Genomic DNA, 20281 nt, shown 5'->3' with positions numbered 1-20281 from the left:
ACACAGATTTTCCACCAGTCTCCCTCCCTGCTGACAGTACATACAAACCTATTACAAAAAATAGTTTCATTTTAAAGTTCACAAAAATAAACTTTTATTAAGATAAACTTTCATAGTGATAGGGTAGAAGAATAAATTGACAAAACACTTCAAAAGTGTGAATTTAAAAAGTTTCTGGGGGCTGGGTGCGGTGGCTCAAGGCTGCAATCCCAACACTTTGGGAGGCTGAGGCGGGCAGATCACTTGAGGTCAGGAGTTCAAGACCAGCTTGGCCAACATGATGAAACCTCGTCTCTACTAAAAATACAAAAATTAGCCAGGCGTGGGGGCAGACGCCTGTAGTTTCAGCTACTTGGGAGTCTGAGATCTGAAAATCACTGGATCCTGGGAGGAGGAGGTTGCAGTGATCCAAGATCACACCACTGTACTCCAGCCTGGGTGACAGAACAAGACTCTGTCTCCAAAAAAAAAGAAAAAAAACCATTTCTAGGGTTAGCCTTGACAATGACAAGTTCTAACAATGTAATCCCTTAGCTACCTATTAATCTCTCTTCATGTTATATGTATTCTCTGGGTTACCACACCGTCTGATTAGAACAGAATTTCCTGGCGAGTGAAGGAAGAACTGCATCGTTATAGAACAGTTTGGAAAAGGCAGCAGGGTAGGACTGCCAGTAACAAGTTTTGTAAAACCCTTTACTTATCACTTCCACTCAACATAGAGACAAGATATAATCATGACATCAATGATTGTCTAATGCTGAAGGCTGTAATTCTAAGTGTGTCATGATAGAAGTAATTCATAACACATGCAATTAGATGCAGGATAGTACTTAAATTTTATCATATTCATAAAGTTATATTATGTATAGTATTTTTTGGCAAACATAATGCTATGGATTTGCCAAACCTATTTTCTTTTCCCTCTAGGCACACAGATAGGCTGTATTTCCCAGCCAATCCCATGGTTAGATGGGTCATGGTGACAGAGCTCTGGAAAATGGGCACAAAAATGTGAGCCATTCTCAGACCGAATGGAGGATTCAAGGCCCAAGGGAAAATCAGAACCACCAATTAGAAAGAGGCAGGTCTAGAATGAATGCTTAGAACAGCTCCTCTCCATCCAACCTGCATGGGACTATAGGGTGAAAAAGAAATATGCCACTGAGATTTTGTTAGAGTGATCAGTACAGTTAGCATAACCTAATGTATATGTTAAGACTATTGCATTTGTCTCAGAGAACTATGTCAAAGATTAAAACTGGCAGGCGTGGGGGTGGAATGTTAAGTATACTTGAATAGAGCCATGATTTAAAAAGAAAGCAGGGGGTCTTTAGAGATGTACTGCATCCCCTCACCTACTCCCACTTCCACCCTGTTCAATTTGGTTCTTCGTAATTATTTCCCAATGTCTACAAATGAAGGCCATGTTTCTTGCCACAGCACTCTCAGGAACACCATACCTTGACCACAGCCCATCCTCCTTGGGCCTCCTCTCCCATTCAAGGCTACTTAAGTGAATGAATTTCACTCTTCTGAACTTTGGCTGCCTCACACTATTCCCTCTCTGGAATGCTCTTTCCCCTCACCCCTGCCTAGCTAAACTGTTCTCCCTGCCACTTCTGCTGCGGCCTTTCTGCTGGAAGGCTCAGTTGGAAAGGGCAGCATCCTGCTGTGACTCCTGCAGCCCTTTCCCTGTACAGCCCTGAGGACACTTCTTACATGCCATGCTTTGTGATGATGACAGGTGCACATCTTCTCTGCCCTGCTAGGTTTCAAGTTCCGTGCAAACAGAAACTCCATGTGCCATTACATAAGACATTCAATAACAAATGCTAAATGAATGCATGAACACAATGCACTCATGGCATTCATTTATTGCATAAGTCAATGAATAATTGAATGGAATTCCACAATATCAGCTTGAATGGGAGACCCCTTTCCCTCCAAATGAGTCTGAATTACCCATGGATGGCCCCCAGCTAATATAAAGATGAAGCCACTATGGCAAGGGCAGAGTTTGTTAGAGGCAAACCCAACAATTCCAAACTGGGCTCCACTTGAAACATCAAAGTTCACATGGAAAGCAGTCTGCAAGAATGTAGCAGGAAAAGAGGGGTGGGGTGGGCGAGGAACACTCTTAATTGTTTAAGAAAGTATGGCCAGGTGCAGTGGCTTATGCCTGTAATCCCAGCACTTTGGGGGGCCAAGGCTGGAGGATTGCTTGAGGCCAGCAGTTTGAGACCAGCCTGGGCAACATAGTGAGACCCATCTCTATGACAAATTTAAGAATCAGCCGTGCGTGGTGGTGTACCACCTCTGGTCCCAGCTACTTGGGAGGCTGAGGTGGGAGAATTGGTTGAGCCAGGGAGATGGAGGCTGCAGTAAGCCCTGTTTGCACCACTGCACTCCAGCCTGGGAGACACAGTGAGATCCTGTCTTCAAAAAAAAAAAAAAAAAAAGGTATAGGAAGTAGCTTAAATCTTAGGCATTTTTGAGTACAAAGAACTTTAGGTAAAAGTAATGTTTGACATTCACACACAGAAAAGTGATCATTGAGTACACAAGCTTTGTATGTGCCACGCTTCATGGACTTCCACAAACTCATCATAAGCTAGGCCGGCACCCCATCAAGAAACTACCAGCAACCCAGAAGCTCCTCCCCTTCAGGTTGTACATACCATTTTAATAGAAAAGGAGGCAAGAGGGGAGGAGGAGAGAATGAAAAAGACTCGAGGAATGGAGACAACACAGGCATCTATTTGAAAAGAAAATGAGAAACGCTACGGCAGGAGAGGGGCACACCCCAGAGAACTCCAGCACTCACTGAGACACACACTGCAGGGCATTTCCCGATCTGCAGAAAATTCTCTCGTGATTCAACAGATACACAAGATGGGTAATTCCAGAAAATGCAGGCTAAGTTTTGGAGGCAAAAAGATTCCTCCTAGGTATAGAGCAAGGCAGGTAGAAATCCCTCCCTGCCCTGCCCCAGGTCCCTGCAGGGGCAAGTGCCACAGCCCTCAAGGTCCTTGTCTAGCCATCACAGAAGAAAGCAGTGCAGACGCCACTGGAATAAAGTTGATTTTTGCTTGGAAAGAAGAAGAAGGAGGTGCAGGGCCGTGGCCTCACAGCGACCCAGCTCACCCTCCTGGGGGTCAGGAAAGCACTTGGCTCCTGGCCAGCCCCACCACCCGCTTCCCAGCCCCAGCCTGCTTAGCTCCTGTGCCCTTTTTCTGAACCTGGAGAGGCGGGGCACCCTCTTGGCTTCCTTCCAGCTGGATGTGACTCCTGCCAGACTCAAAGCTGAGAACCCAGGGCTTTGGAAGGAACAATGTTCCCTAAGAAAGCCTGAGAAGCAGCTCCCATTATAATCTCACTTCCAGCCTCAGGACCAGCGATTTGAGAGCAGACTCCAACCAAGCTGGTCTATTCAGTCTTCCTCTCTCCTAGGACCCTCTGCTATGCTCTTGAGCAGGGAAAATCCTATGAAGGAAGGAAACAGATTTGGTTCGGAAACTATTCTCTTATTGCAACCAGCTTTGTCTCTGTCAGGATCATGGTGTGTGTGTGAGACAGTTAGGCAGGTGATTAGATAGGTGCATAGGTAGGTAGATAAAATTCCTTAGCAGCATGCAGGTAATTCTGAAGGCAGAGACTCAGGGATGGGTCTGGATGTCCATTCTATGGCAGAATTTCTTGCTCACAGGACATGGTACCGATAGTCTTTGGTCTTATATTTCAATCAATAATAGGAATGGAACAACAAAGAAAACTACTAAATTGGACCAAGTAAGAGCTACAAAGGAGATGTTTCTAAAGCACTGTGGTTCCTTATAATGTCAAACTAGGTTCCCTCCTAAGTTCCACACCCTACAGAGCATTTTCCTCCCAAGTTTCACATTGCAAGGTTTGAACAGGAGGCAGACTGGAGAGTTTTATGTTAGGTGGTTACATGGAAGGGAGGGGCTGTCTGGGTTTTGGTTAGTCTCGGAGGCTTTGGGAATATCACTCAGTATTCCCATTGCTTCCTGGAAATACAAAGGAATCCAATGGCTTCCAAAAAGAGAGACTCTATACAAACTAACCATTCCAACAACATTTATCGAGGCCCTAGCTTTGTATGTGGCAAGCACTGTGTTAAGCTCTGGGCAATACAGCAAGTGAATACAGAGCAGTCACTCAAAGAACCCAGTCTGGTCGAGGAGGCAGCCCAGTCACCAGCTATCCTCACCCGGGAGGAGTGCTATGATGTCTGCCACTTACCACCTGTGGCACCTAGGGCAAGTCATTCAACTTCTCTGTGCCTTGCTTTTAGCACCTGTAAATGGAGAAAATATTAGTGCCTCTCCCCTTGGAAGGATGTGAGGATTAAATGAATGAATGTACTAAAGTTCTCAGATCAATGTAAGACTCAAAGAAAGTGCCATAAAAGAGTTTGTGAGCCAGGCACAGTGGTTAACGCCTGTAATTACAACACTTTGGGAGGCCAAGGCAGGCAGATCACTTGAACCCAGGCATTCCAGACCAGCCAGGGCAACATGGCAATACCTTGTCTCTACTAAATATACAAAAAATTAGGTGAATGTGGAGGCTCACACCTGTAGTTCCAGCTGCTCAGGAGGCTGAGATGGGAGGATCACTTGAGCCTGGGAGGTCAAGGCTGCAGTGAGCTGAGATTGCACTACTGCACTCTAGCCTGGGCGACACAGTGAGACCCTTCCCTAAAAAAGGGTTTCTGCTTGTTGGTGGTGATATTGTTATTGCGGTGGTTTCTACTGGGAGAAAGCTTCCCTAACCCTATGCTTTCCTGATCAGAAAGCCCTCTCAGAGGAGGTTACTCACTCTGAATACCAATGAAGCAGGAGCTGGTCAAATGGCTGAGGGGACGAGAGAAGGGGGAGGGAGAGGAGAGAGAACGACGGGAGGGGATAGGACACAGGGAGTGGCACACAGAGGCACAGAGGTGTGGTGGAACACAGAAGGTATGAGAGCAGAAATTGGTGGAATTCAATCATGGAAGGGATTTGGAAGAGAAGAATCTGGAAGAGAGAGTTAAGGACAGTTGATAAGGGATACATCATAAAAGGTCTAATGTATTATGTAGGCCTGGTGTGGTGGCTCACACCTGTAATCCCAGCACTTTGAAGGCTGTGGCAGGTAGATCACTTGAGGTCAGAAGTTCAAGACCAGGCTGGCCGATATGGTGAAACCCAGTCTCTACTAAAAATACAAAAATTAGTCGCGCATGATGGTGCATGCCTATAATCCCAGCTACTCAGGAGGCTGAGGCAGGAGAATCACTTGAACCCGGCAAGTGGAGGTTGCAGTGAGTTGAGATCACACCACAGCACTCCAGCCTGGGAGACAGAGCTAGACTCTGTATCAAAAATAAAAAAATAAAATAAAAATAAAGTATCATGCAAAGGATTTTGGATTTTGAAAAGCCAATTTATAGAAAAATCTTTTCCAGAAATTTGTGCAGCGCTTACTACTATGTATTGGCAAAGTTTAACTAAACAAGGAAACAGAAAAATGTGCTCAATGGTCAGTTTCTGATACTAAGAATGGAGAATGAAGTGGAAGGTCCCATAGGGACCTAGATCTGGCTGTAGGTCCATGGAGTTGTGTTGACTGTGACTGATTTCCCATAGCTTCTTTTCTCAGAACCTGAAGTGTCTCCCCTCCACCCACATGGCATAATAATAGCCTACATTCCTAATGGCATCAAGACTGGTACAGTCTCCTACAATCCTCCCTAATGCCATTTGTCCTTACAGTCAGAACCCTGACATTCGGTTCTGGTGTCCACCACTCTCTAGCTAGCCAGGAACTCAAGGGGCAAATCCTGAGCAGCTTAAACCATTCACATAATTCTATCCCCTTTCCTACTGATTGGCTGAGGTATCAACAGGCCCTTGCCACAGTTCTTGCCAGAGACATAAGGGAACCCAGAAGACCTTTGGGAAAATCTTCCTCTCTATGAAAAAGAAACACACAAGATGGTATGGACTTTTCTTCCTCTGTGTGTTGTGTTGGTGTTTGATACCTGGAATTCTGTACCTTCTAGAGTCATCTAACATAATATCCGACATAGTACAGTGAAACAAATTTTTGTTCCATTGAAAATTGAGTATTTATAACAACTCCCCATGAAATACATAGGGTAGTTGTTATCCTTTGGTAGATTAGGAAGCCCAAAGAAATGAAGGGGCATATACGAGGCCTGAAGAATGTGCAGGAATAAACCTAGGTCTCATTAATGTGTGTGTTTCCTTTTTTTTTTTTCTTTTTTCTTTTTTTGGAGACGGAGTCTCGCTCTGTTGCCCAGGCTGGAGTACAGTGGTGTGACCTTGGCTCACTGCAAGCTCCGCCTCCCAGGTTCACACCATTCTCCTGCTTCAGCCTCCTGAGTAGCTGGGAGTAAAGGTGGCCGCCACCACACCCGGCTAATTTTTGTGTATTTTTAGTAGAGACGGGGTTTCACCATGTTAGCCAGGATGGTCTCAATCTCCTGATGTCGTGATCTGCCCACCTCGGCCTCCAAAAGTGCTGGGATTACACGTGTGAGCCACCACACCCAGCCTGTGTTTCTACAATACCAGGATGCTTCTCTTAAATCTTACCAAATACAGACCAAAAAATATCAGACACAGCTTCATAAAGGTTTGCCTTTGTGCTCAGACAATAAAGCAAGGTATGAAGGTGAACTAAACTGTTAGATTAGATTAAAATGCCTTTTTGCATTTTTATCACAATGTATAAACCATCTGAAGCTGAGTTAAAAAAATATGAAAAAATGATCATGTTTTTTCAAGATGCAAGATTCCCTCAAGTCTGAGTGACATAGATACTCCAACAGTAAATAACCAATAACAGAGTTCCCAGCCAGTATGCCCAAAGTGGTGAGGGCCTTGGGGATGCACCCATTGTCTCATGCTTTGAGGAGCTTCCTCAGTTCACCCCAGTGTGCCCTATACATGTCACCACTATTTACATGTGCCAAGACGTGAAATACATGTGGGAAGCACGCATTTGTCTTGCCAGGTCTCTGCCCGTCTCTCTCACTGCTGTCTTTTGCAAACTCTCCATTTCAGTGAACTGATCTGTTCACTGTCCCACAGATGCCTTCTGGCTTGAGGACTTGCCCCTGTGAATCCTCTTCCTGGAATCCTGGACCTTCCCCTGCATACTTAAAACAAAAATTTTCAAATCCCACCCAAAGTGAGCTCCTCCAGTAAACCGTTGGCTTGCATAATGAAAGTTACATCACACAGTTAAACTTATGCTAACACATCGCATATGTTATTCTTTCCTCTGCATGCTCTGTCTCTCCAAGCAGACCATAAATAATCTCCCTGAAGGCCTTTGCAAAGAGCCTTCCTCATAACAAATAATTAATTTTTAATGTCTATTGATCACCGATACTTCCTACTGTGTTATTTTCTAAACTGTTCCATCTTGTCATTGCTGTGATCACTGATGTGATATTGAAGGTCCGAGCCTTTGATTGTATTTTTCTGTTTCCCCCAGTCAAAATGATTTGTATGTCTACAGATTCACAGAAGGGAAAAATAGTATGTTATTAAAACAGGACATTAACGAGGACTGAAGGTCTTCTAAATATTCTGGGGATATAAAATATTCTTACTCATAAAAGATGCCTCTGCATGGAGGAAGTATCCACAGAGGAAGGAAATCTTTGCCATTACTTCTGCCTGGGAGCATTTCCTACAGATAGTCAAATTTTAGTGGCTATATTAAGATTTGGGGAAGAGCAGGGTACTTTTAATCTCAAGCCACCAATAAACCTGACGTATTTGCAAATTTAGTCATAGAACAGAAAATCCTTTGCCTAATCAAACTTAGCTGAATAGTTCCTTCAGAAGCAGGCAGGGCCAAGAGGCTGACTCTCGTGTTTCTGGAATAATGTAGGGTGCGCGTGTGCATGTGCAGTGCCAGATTGGGACCTGGCCCCCTGGAAGTGACTGAGCCAGGACAGGGAAGGGATGTGTTGAATGGTCCGGGGAACAGAGCTGGCCAAGCTCATGGTCCCTTTGAGGTCCGCCCTCCCACCCTCAAACCTCCTCCCACTCCACCCACCCCCAGGAACCCTCCCACACACTCTGGGTAAAACACAGCTTGTCAAGCTCTCACATCATGGCTTGGTGGCTGCAGTGTTTTGATCTTCCCTCAGGACCAACCAAGAAGGCCAGCCTTGACACTTCTAAAGCTGCCAGCCTCCTAAGGGAGTATTCCTACATAGGAATATACTTTGGGAAGCTGATAAGCCCCCTCTAAATATTTGGTTGGCAGCCTTTGAATTAAATTATTTGCCTGCTGATGTCAACTATTAGAGTGCTATTTAAAAGTTAAAACCCAAGGGACATATGTAAAAGGAGATAAGTCAAATCCTATCTCAGTATCAGAGTAATTCAGAGGAACTCTTAATTATATACTTCCAAGAAACTTGTGAGGCCACCTCCATTCTATCTGCTGCCCTTGAAGCTCAGCTGGAGTCCCTGAACACCCCGGTTGGAGGATGAACTGTTGCGTAGGGAACTCTGAGATGGAGGAGAGGGGGTGTGGGTTCAGGATGCTTGGAGGTTCTGGAAAGAACTGAGGTCACCTGGAAGATACAAAGCTACTCTAAAAATGATTTAGGATGGCTTTTCTATGCATTCTCTACTCCCATAGGCATCAGGAGCCAACTCCCAGGATGGACCCTGTCTGATGCTGTAACAGTGTTCAGCTCCCCAATGTCCCCACCATACCAAGCAACCTCCTTCTCTTTTGTCTACAGTCAATTAATCAATCATTGCTGACAATAAGGCTCCATCCTCAACACAGGATATTTTCTGAATCATTAATTTTTGTTTCAGTAGTTGATCCTTGTTTGGAATATAACGTATTACAATGTGGTGGTAGTAAGTATTAAAATCAAAATACCTTTTTATTCATCTTTCAATTTTAATACTTTTAGCATTTCAACCATTATTTGAAGGGTTACTTACTGCAGTATGTCACATTTATATACACACACCATGCACATGCTGCAGTGCTTTCAGCTTCAGCCAGTGATATTTTAGGCCCCAAATGCTCTGAAAAAATAGACAAAGCTCTCACCAAGCTAAGGAAGTGAGCTCCGAGACCGTGCCTTTAAAAATTTTCAGCTGGATAACTTAGTCCTCAAGATGACTAGGTTTCTCTTACCCCACTCCTCAGTTAGTGTGTACGAACAAGGATTCTTTTGAATTCCCAGGAGGGAAATGAGTTTAATTTGACTGGTAAAAGTCTTCTTAATAGGACACTTAATACTGTGGCTCTTAAACCTTTTCTTTTACTTAGAACTAGCTACAAAGATATTTCATATGTTTATGTCTCATAATGGGTAATTCTGGTTTGGATTTATGTCATTTTGTCTCAGTATCACAATTTTTGAAAAATTAGTTCAAAGAGAAAAAAAAAAGAAAGAAAAACCATGGTAAACATTGCTTAGTCTCATACTCTTACCCTCTCTCTCTATGCTAAAACAGGAAATGCATTTCTGACACTTTTAAAATGAGCAATCACACGTATAATCAACTTGGTTAAAACTTCCTTCCTGGTAACTGCAACACTTCCTCTGCATCTGGATATGAAGGGAGCCCCAGAAAAGCGGAAGAATTTAGAGGCACACTGGGTAGGTCTGAATTTGTTTTGTTTTTAAAAATTAAACAAATGATCCTTCAGCATCATCGCCTCCGCTGCTTTATCAGGTATTGCTTCCTTCTATTTTTTGCTCTTTGTTGGGTCTGACTCGGAATAGTGGCACTTCCTCCTCGGCTAGATTATTTTTATCTGGAACTGTTGTCGGTTCTCGAGATGATACTACCACCGAATGTCTGTGTTTCATTGTCTAGTCCAACCTGTATTGTGGATATTCACAAGGTTCCGGCAAAAGTTTTGCAGGTGCATCAGATTTTTGTTTTTGTTTTGGGAGGAAAAGGGAGGGCACGGTGGCCAGGCTTCATATTCCTACAAGTGCATACTTCAAGATTACTGTACTTACTGTGTTTCCAACATCTTCTCATAAAAGGGGAAAGTGTCATAGCCTCAGCCATGAAGGAAACCAGTGAGTATTATCCTGTTTTCCTCTGCATCTTATAAGATCGTTCGGTATCACTGAGGCAGAAGTTATTGCTGTGTATTTATATGCTGCCTAAATTTGGACATTTTTTATTTCAAGTTAGTGTCAACATCAATGTATCTTACAGTTCTCTTGTTAGTTATTCTATAATGTAGCAAAAGACCAAAATGAATGTTTTAAGCCACAAGAGACAGTTCTTTGGGACAGTTGGTTTCACTTACTAAGTATAACTTCATATTTTAAGAGAGCGAATATTGGCTTTAAAGTTAAGCCAAGATTTGAACATAAGTTTGGATCAAATGAAATGTGTCTTTCTTATCTTTTTATCAAGCTCTCCTTTTTGGTACACATCAAATGCTCCACTATTTCTTAAAGAAATAATGTAGTTTTGAGTCTAACATTAGTTATTTAAGAGAGTAAATGATATTTTCTGAAACTTTTTTTCTTTCAGTGATTGATTCTTGTTTAGAATATAATGTATTACAATGTAGTGATACTAAATATTAAAAGCAAATACCTATTAATCTTTCAGTGTTAATACATTTCAAATTTCAATTATTACTTGAAGGATTTCATATTGCAGTATGTTCCATTTATACTTAAGTGCTTTGTGAAGGGTAGGTACTTATTGAATTCTGTGGAAAGAGTAAGTTAATGAGAATAAATTTGTGAACTTGTGTCATAAAAATGAAAATATTAGAGCAAAAAAGAAGTTAAATGATTGGGGGTCTAAACAGAAGGTCACTGGAATCCAGAAATCCTGCCTTCCATCCTGTGGCTCTTCCACTATTAAGCAGGGACAGATCAAATTAATTTAAATTAATTAATTAAACAATGTTAAAATTACCTACATGTTCCTATTGGGAGAGTACAGGCTTGGGTGACTCTTCTAAGATACTGACCTAATATAGCAATGACAGCCACAATGCTGACAAATTCAGTGATTCAAAATTTTACGTATCTGCAAATGGTTTTGACTGTAACTTTACTAATTCCGACATGTTTTAGCTTTACGAATGAAATGACTTGCTTTCCTAATTAGAAAGAAAAAAAGATGAAACCAAGTGACAGGAAATTTATTAGGGAGTAGATCGTGGGTCCAGACAGTTTGAAAACAGACAACGTGAAGCAAGGTTGGGTGAGGTGTCTGGGTTCCAAGAAGTGTGAGACTGAACAAAGAGGAAGTAAGTTAAAGGCCTGTTTTCAAAGTGAGGTTTTTTGGCATCTCATGTTGCACCTTGTAAACTAGGACTTGATCCTTAACTGTACTATTTTAGTCATCTATGTTTCAGTATGTTTAAGAACAATTTCCATTCTCAGCCATTATAATGTGTCATGCACTGTGCTGGCTGAGTGTTTTACCCACCTCTTTAAAATTTTCAAAGTATACAGAAGTAGAACGACCAATAAGCCCCCATATACCCGTCACCTATATTGAACAAGTATTATTTAACTCTCCCTCTCGGACATTCATTACTAACCTGTCTGAGAGATGAGAAACAGGATCAGAGATTAAACAGCCCAAATCACCCAGAAAGTAAGTGGCTGGACCAGGCCTCATGGGCCCGACTCCAAAGCCCATGCTCTGAAGGGCTGTAGCGCTTCCAGTTTAAAATACTTGGTCCCTCTGGGTGCCTGCACACATGTACGCCGCCTACACCTCCTCTTTCCTCATCTCACCAGAAAATATAAAGGGAAAGTGCCTTTCTTGTGACAAATTCCTGTCTCCCTCTGCTCCCAGGTCGCGTAGGGCATGGAGCTGGAGAACTATGAACAGCCCGTGGTGCTGAGAGAGGACAACTGCCGCAGGCGCCGGAGGATGAAGCCGCGCAGTGTTGCGGCCAGCCTGTCCTCCATGGAGCTCATCCCCATCGAGTTCGTGCTGCCCACCAGCCAGCGCAAATGCAAGAGCCCCGAAACGGCGCTGCTGCACGTGGCGGGCCACGGCAACGTGGAGCAGATGAAGGCCCAGGTGTGGCTGCGAGCGCTGGAGACCAGCGTGGCGTCGGACTTCTACCACCGACTGGGGCCGGACCACTTCCTCCTGCTCTACCAGAAGAAGGGGCAGTGGTATGAGATCTACGACAAGTACCAGGTGGTGCAGACTCTGGACTGCCTGCGCTACTGGAAGGCCACTCACCGGAGCCCGGGCCAGATCCACCTGGTGCAGCGGCGCCCGCCCTCTGAGGAGTCGCAGGCCTTCCAGCGGCAGCTCACCGCGCTGATTGGCTATGATGTCACCGACGTCAGCAACGTGCACGACGACGAGCTGGAGTTCACGCGCCGCGGCCTGGTGACGCCGCGCATGGCGGAGGTGGCCAGTCGCGACCCGAGGCTCTACGCCATGCACCCCTGGGTGACGTCCAAGCCCCTCCCGGAGTACCTGTGGAAGAAGATTGCCAACAACTGCATCTTTATCGTCATTCACCGCAGCACCACCAGCCAGACCATTAAGGTCTCGCCCGACGACACCCCTGGAACCATCCTGCAGAGCTTCTTCACCAAGATGGCCAAGAAGAAATCTCTGATGGATATTCCTGAAAGCCAAAGCGAACAGGATTTTGTGCTGCGCGTCTGTGGCCGGGATGAGTACCTGGTGGGCGAAACGCCCATCAAAAACTTCCAGTGGGTGAGGCACTGCCTCAAGAACGGAGAAGAAATTCACCTGGTACTGGACACGCCTCCAGACCCGGCCCTAGACGAGGTAAGGAAGGAAGAGTGGCCGCTGGTGGATGACTGCACAGGAGTCACTGGCTACCATGAGCAGCTGACCATCCACGGCAAGGACCACGAGAGTGTGTTCACCGTGTCCCTGTGGGACTGCGACCGCAAGTTCAGGGTTAAGATCAGAGGCATTGATATCCCTGTCCTGCCCCGGAACACCGACCTCACAGTTTTTGTAGAGGCAAACATCCAGCATGGGCAGCAAGTCCTTTGCCAAAGGAGAACCAGCCCCAAACCCTTCACAGAGGAGGTGCTCTGGAATGTGTGGCTTGAGTTCAGTATCAAAATCAAAGACTTGCCCAAAGGAGCTCTACTGAACCTCCAGATCTACTGTGGTAAAGCTCCAGCAGTGTCCAGCAAGGCCTCTGCAGAGTCCCCCAGTTCTGAGTCCAAGGGCAAAGTTCAGCTTCTCTATTATGTGAACCTGCTGCTGATAGACCACCGGTTCCTTCTGCGCCGTGGAGAATACGTTCTCCACATGTGGCAGATATCCGGGAAGGGAGAAGACCAAGGAAGCTTCAGTGCTGACAAACTCACGTCTGCAACTAACCCAGACAAGGAGAACTCAATGTCCATCTCCATTCTTCTAGACAATTACTGCCACCCGATAGCCCTGCCTAAGCATCAGCCCACCCCTGACCCGGAAGGGGACCGGGTTCGAGCAGAAATGCCCAACCAGCTTCGCAAGCAATTGGAGGCGATCATAGCTACTGATCCACTTAACCCTCTCACAGCAGAGGACAAAGAATTGCTCTGGCACTTTAGATATGAAAGCCTTAAGCACCCAAAAGCATATCCTAAGCTCTTTAGTTCAGTGAAATGGGGACAGCAAGAAATTGTGGCCAAAACATACCAATTATTGGCCAGAAGGGAAGTCTGGGATCAAAGTGCTTTGGATGTTGGATTAACAATGCAGCTCCTGGACTGCAACTTCTCAGATGAAAATGTAAGAGCCATTGCAGTTCAGAAACTGGAGAGCTTGGAGGACGATGATGTTCTGCATTACCTTCTACAGTTGGTACAGGTAGGGGATGTTGGTGTTATCAATGGAAGCCTTCTCAAAAGGAATTTATTTGCATATGCACAGGCACCCCATTCAGTTGTCATCAAATGCCCTTTGTTCAGAGCTTCATCATCGGCCAAAGTAGATCTGATGAAGCCACCTCAAAAAGTAGTAAACTGTTGCATGTACATTTTTACTGTCTTGGAGGGTTTGCCGACAAGCGTTTTGCAGACATTAGTACTTCACGTTTTTAGGAGAATTGGCCCTGTGGGAATACTTTGTTCTCATTTATTATTTTAATGATAGATTCCACTTAATGTGCCAAGGCTCCAAGTGACTGACATGCTTTCAGTGTATTATCTCATTTAACTCTTTCAATAACTATGATGGAGGTCAAATTAACATTTGCACTTTTTACATGAGGAAACTGAGGTACAAAGAGGCTAAGTAGTGTGCCCAAGATCACATACTTTGAAAGAGGCAGACCAGAATTCAAACCCAGGAGGTCTGCCTCCAAATCCTGCTCTTTTCACTACCCGAAACCCTTCACAAATCCACCACTATATCCTTCGTCAGTCTGGTGTCAGGATTCTGGGACTAGAGATAAAAGGTCTTACTCTCTGTCTAAGTCACAGTTCACAGAATAATATCTCATATCTGGGTAGAATCTTGAAAGCTCCTCTCTGCAGGTAGGTACAGGACTGTATGTATTTCTACTCCGTTTCTCATGATGTTCCTTGGGATCCTGAGAGGACAAGCGATTTTTCTAAGGTTTAGCTAAGAAGTTAAAGAAAGAAAGGGGAACAGTTCCCCTGCTCACTTTAGCAGTTCTCAACTTATATTGTACTGCTTGACAAGGGAAAGGAAGTAAAGGAATTTGAATAGAAGTGCTATTTTAGAGCACAGACCTATTCATTCATTAATTCAACAACATGTACTGAGAAGACTGGCATTAAATGAGTAGACACACAAACAGATGTTTAATACCAAATTGTGACAAATACTTTCGGGAAAACTATACCGTATTATGAGAAAACAGTCCAGGGGTCCAAGGTACACTTAATTTTGATTAAGGGACCCAGGGATGGTTCTGAGTAAGTGATGTTTGACCTGAGATCTTTAGGAGTAGCCAGGCTAAATATTACACACTAAACTGTCTAATCACTATCTGTATTTATAGGAAGTTCTGGAGTTTTCTGATAAGCATTTTGGATAGCCTCAACTTTAACTCTCAATCTTCACCTTCCTGTTAGTCAGATACTTGAAACATTACATTTGGGTTTGTTTTCATCCGTTAAATATATTCAGTAGTTTTTTCACTACATCAGATATTTGTATAACACTAAAGAATTTTAGAATAATTAAATAGTCTTCAGTTTTCTAGCTCTCCATAAGAAAAACAACATGAAACAAACTTGAATGAGCTCTGTTGCAAATCCTAAGGCTAACATGAATTATTTTTCATTGTCATGTTCACAAGTGAACTTTAAAGAGCTGGAAAATGAATAATCTTCTTTTTAGAAATGTGTTAAATGGAAGAGGTCAATACATAATATTAACATTGAATTTGTGGTCTTAAATCTGAAGAAGAGTAGTCATTTGTAAAACTACTTGAGACATTTTCAGCTATGGCTAAATGACTCATTCCTCATCAAAATGGTCTCCTAGTTGAGATCTGCACTGTCTTTACAGAAGTGAAACCTGAAGAAGGTCAGAAAGACTCACATCTGGGTTAGAAACTTAAAACATTGCGAAAATGAGTACTGGTGGCTAAAAGACCACATTCTCAGAATTAAGGCCTTTGATGCAGCTACAGTGGCACCTATTTGACCATGACTTTGAAAAGCATTTTTGTAAAAACTTGTATAATTGAAACATGATGAAGTCACTACTGATCATGTCCAAACTGGAAAACCAGAGGAAGAATTGTAAATCCTTCCAAGGAGCCTCCAGTTCCTAAAATATAAACTAGAATGGGAATTTCTTCCGTTCCTTAGGAAAAAAGGATACACCATTTCTATTCATAAAGTGCATACTCGGAGATATTTAATATTAAGTCTCTCTTCATGTTTACATATGATATCTATCCTCTAACTTTGTATATGCTTTTATAATAATCTGAACAATGTTAGTGTTGCTGCTTTTAAAGTTACGAACTATTTCAAACTTACAGAAAAGCACAGAGAACAATGAAACAAATACCCATGCACTCACAAAATTTAATTGTGTTTTTTACATTTTATCAGTTCTTCCTCTTCAGTAATAGAGCTGTACTAAGTCAATAGTCTCTAACATCAGCCAAGTGATATGAAAATTACTAAACACTAAAAATGAAGATCAAATTATACCTAAGAAAACATAAAATCAGGGACTTTTGGACAGAAAGCTCTGTACACACCACAGTGTGGCAGGGAGTAGTGATTGCTCTATGTGGATTGATCTAGACCCACTGTTTACTTGTAGTTAAGAACCTGTGAGACAGTTCAGTGACTTGCCAGTAAGATGCCAAAAAGAGAGGCTATAGGGCTTTTAGGATCTTTTCATCTAACAAATATTTTTCTCCTTATGTGTATTATACTATATGTCCACTGTCCATTTTCTTTCTCACATCCTCTCTTACCTTCCACTTTATAGATTTGTTACAGTGTCTCTATCTTTCCCCTCTACCCCTCCAACAAAACCAGTAAGACCTAATTAGAGCAAATTCCCTCACCTCTTCACCTTTGAATTTATCAATAGCACATGACCGTGAGTCAAGAGTTTCAGCCTCTAATCCCAGTTATGTCATCGGTTGCTCTATGATCTTAAGTCAAGTGGTTCAGTCTGGTCCTAAGTGTCCTCTAAAAGACAGAATTAAACTTAAGTTACTATTAAGATTTTCATCTTTCTAGCCATGAAGTCCCACTAAAGCAGAGCACCAGTTCTCCATTTCCTTTTCCCTGATTCAACAATGTAGAGTATAGTCCTACAAATGCCAATGTGTTCTTCCTTTAGGCTGTGAAATTTGAACCATACCATGATAGCGCCCTTGCCAGATTTCTGCTGAAGCGTGGTTTAAGAGTAAGTACTTCCATTTTGATAATAGCATGACATTTTAAGTTGCCAAGAATTGACTGGTAGACCTAAAGCATTAGTCATAATAATTTCAACTTTCTTGTACCTGCCCTCAGAACAAAAGAATTGGTCACTTTTTGTTTTGGTTCTTGAGAAGTGAGATAGCCCAGTCCAGACACTATCAGCAGAGGTTCGCCGTGATTCTGGAAGCCTATTTGAGGGGCTGTGGCACAGCCATGCTGCACGACTTTACCCAACAAGTCCAAGTAATCGAGATGTTACAAAAAGTCACCCTTGATATTAAATCACTCTCTGCTGAAAAGTATGATGTCAGTTCCCAAGGTATGGTGGCTATATTTTCTTGGTTCTCTTTCCAAATGCCTTCGTCTCCAAATGCCATTGTTCCTATAATTCTTTTTCTTCCTGGAATCCAAGTTGCATCCTCCTGAAGGCACCAAGAACACATTTTTGAGTCTTCTGTCTGCATGGAGTAAACAAATTTAAAGTTCTCCTTTTACAAGTTCATAATTTTTAACTATATATTTACATATTCTTAACTCTGAAAAATTAACTAGCATTATGCAGATGTAAGATGTATTTTTTAAGAACAGTTGCATACACAAAGATTAGATATTTCCAAATCTTTACCTTTTTCTTCACATCTCTGAATATGCACATATAGTTTTCAAGTTTTCAGTCTTATAAAATGATGAATTTTTGAGAGGCTATTTTAATTTTTTGGCATTTCTTCGTCTATATATCTCAGAGTAATATATAGAGATACATTCATTCTTCCCTATCTGTGGCCCAACATCTGTAAATTCAACCAAGCACGGATAGAAAACATTTGGAAAAAAATTGCATCTGCATTGAACACGTACAGACTTTTATTCTTGTCATTATTCCCTAAACAGTGCAGTATAACAACTATTTACTTAGCATTTACATTTTATCAGATATTATAGGTATCTAGAGATGATTTACAGTATATGGGAGGAAGTGCATAGGTTATATGCAAATACTACACCATTTTATATCAGAGACTTGAGCATTCATGGATTATGATATCTGCAGGAGGTCCTGGAACCAATCCTTACAGAGACCAAGAGATGACTCTGTATCTGTGTCTGTGTGTGTGTGTGTGTGTAAAGGTAATAAACACACACACACACACACACACACACACACACACACACACACACACCACCTTCTCTCTCAAGCTGTTTCCAATATCTTATCCCTACCCTAAGAAAACCTGCTTCTGCCCTAGGAAAATTAATCACTCCTTCTCTGTAATTCTGTAGATTTTGATTGATACTACATTAAATTAAAGTCTTTAACATATCTTCCTGGTCTGGTAAAATGTATGAACCTTGAATCTAGAGAATATCTCGTTTTCATTTTTACATACCTAGACCTAGCACTGTGGCTTATTACATAGAGACTTCATGTACTCAACCAGTATTTTAAACTCCTGAAAATTTAAAATGTCTTTCTCCCTTTGATTCTTACAATGCTTCCTCCTAAAAATTATAATGGTAATAATAATATTTCATTTGTATCTTAAGAAAGGAAAACATTTGTACTGACCCTCATTCTGTCAGTTATCCAGTAATTTTTAATTCACATATTTTGCCTTTAGAATTTTGAGGCTGTCACATCCATCTTCTCTACTTCTCTACAGAACCTAACTTCCTCTTCTGAAAAGAAATTACAGAACCCTAACCAAATTCCATTTATTATTTTCCTCAAATGTCTGTTCCTCAAATCAGATGGTAGTTTAAAGTTTAACATGCTGGAAAGAAAACTACAGTATTAATTCCTTAGCATTACCCTCAGAGCATCCTTCTCTACTTGGATTGTGTTGGTGTCTATGTGTTATCCCACATATATTCACATATTTCTGTCCCCTGTTGTAGTATGTGCACATGGTTATGTTGCTCACAGTAAGCCCAATGTATCTTACCACCTCATATGGTTAGTTCCTCAAAGGCAGGGCCCACCCAGTTTTCTCCTGCTCTACACCAGAACAAATATATAGAATGCTATGAATAAGTGTGTTCTCAGGAAATGTAATAGATAATATTGATGATTTCTTGAACTCACATAACTCTTGTGTACTTTTGACAATTACAGTTATTTCACAACTTAAACAAAAACTTGAAAACCTGCAGAATTCTCAACTCCCCAAAAGCTTTAGAGTTCCATATGATCCTGGACTGAAAGCAGGAGCGCTGGCAGTAGGTATCACTTGGATGTCTCCACGTGGTCTTTATGTCTTGAAGATGTCTAACATGCTTGCTGGGGCCCAGTACTTAAAACATAATGTTTATGCATAGACAGGGAAGCTGGAGAGTCTCTGGATGGGTTTCTCATAAGCCCTTGTCTAATCACTGGTTATGAAAGCCTCAACACCAGATAATTTCCCTTCCATATTTTTTAAATCAGCTTGAGATACTCTTTGTATACAATAAAAATTGTCCATTTAAAATGTAGAATTCAGGGAACAGGCACAGTTCAAGGTCAGGAGTTCAAGACCAGGATGGCCAACATGGTGAAACCCTGTCTCTACTAAAAAATACAAAACAAAGTTAGCTGGGCATGGTGGCGCATTCTTGTAATCCTAGCTACTCGGGAGGCTGAGGCAGGAGAATTGCTTGAACTGGGGCCCAGGAGGCAGAGGTTGCAGTGAGCCGAGATCGCACCACTGCACTCTAGCCTGGGTGACAGAGCAAGACTCCATCTCAAAAAGAAAAAACATAGAATTCAGTGAGTTTTGAGAAATGTATACAATTATATAACCACCACCACAATCAAGATCTAGAACATTTCCATAGACATGTTAGAGAAAAAGTTGTCATGTTCCATTGCAGTTAATCCTTTTTCTCCTCCCATTCTCTCTGCAAATGCAGCAGATCTACTTTCTATCATAAAATGCCTTTTCTAGACTTTTATTAAGAGGAATCATACAGTACATAGTTTTATATCTGAATTATTTTACTTTCCATAACGCTTTTAAGATTCATTCATGTTATTGTATGTATCAGTAATTTGTTTCTTTTTATGAGTGAGTAGTAGTCCCTTGTATGGATATACCACAGTTTATTTTCCATTCATTTTTTGAATAAATGTTTAACAGTGGGGTAGTTGGGTCAGGTGGTGTGTGTGTGCAATTTTACAAAATACCCATTTTTCCAAAGTGGTTGTACCATTTAAATTCCAGCAATGTATACAATGAGTTCTAGTTGTTCCACATCCTAGCAAGCACTTGTTATTATCAGTCTTTTTAATCTTAGTCATTCAAATGAGTATGAAGTGATATCTCACTATTTTTTTATTTGCATTTCCATAATGAGGTTGAGTGTCTTTCT

The 20281-nt window shown here is 42.1% G+C and overlaps 1 protein-coding gene across 1 annotated transcript in view; it reads left to right on the top strand.

Moving 5' to 3' along the window:
* Positions 1-9627: 9627 nt before the first annotated feature.
* Positions 9628-20281, top strand: part of PIK3CG (phosphatidylinositol-4,5-bisphosphate 3-kinase, catalytic subunit gamma) — a 45166-nt gene continuing 34512 nt past the window's right edge. Inside the window, exons 1-5 of the mRNA XM_011986390.1 lie at positions 9628-9758; positions 11871-13877; positions 16851-16916; positions 17027-17252; positions 19047-19154. Coding sequence (XP_011841780.1) covers positions 11883-13877; positions 16851-16916; positions 17027-17252; positions 19047-19154 — 2395 coding nt within the window. The 5' untranslated portion in view covers positions 9628-9758; positions 11871-11882. The remainder of the gene's footprint in view (positions 9759-11870; positions 13878-16850; positions 16917-17026; positions 17253-19046; positions 19155-20281) is intronic.

This window comes from Mandrillus leucophaeus, unplaced genomic scaffold (genome assembly GCF_000951045.1).
Source record: "Mandrillus leucophaeus isolate KB7577 unplaced genomic scaffold, Mleu.le_1.0 Scaffold298, whole genome shotgun sequence".
Taxonomy (NCBI): domain Eukaryota; kingdom Metazoa; phylum Chordata; class Mammalia; order Primates; family Cercopithecidae; genus Mandrillus; species Mandrillus leucophaeus.
The sequence above is the reverse complement of the archived record's forward strand: the minus strand, read 5'-3'. Positions and strand labels throughout refer to the sequence as shown.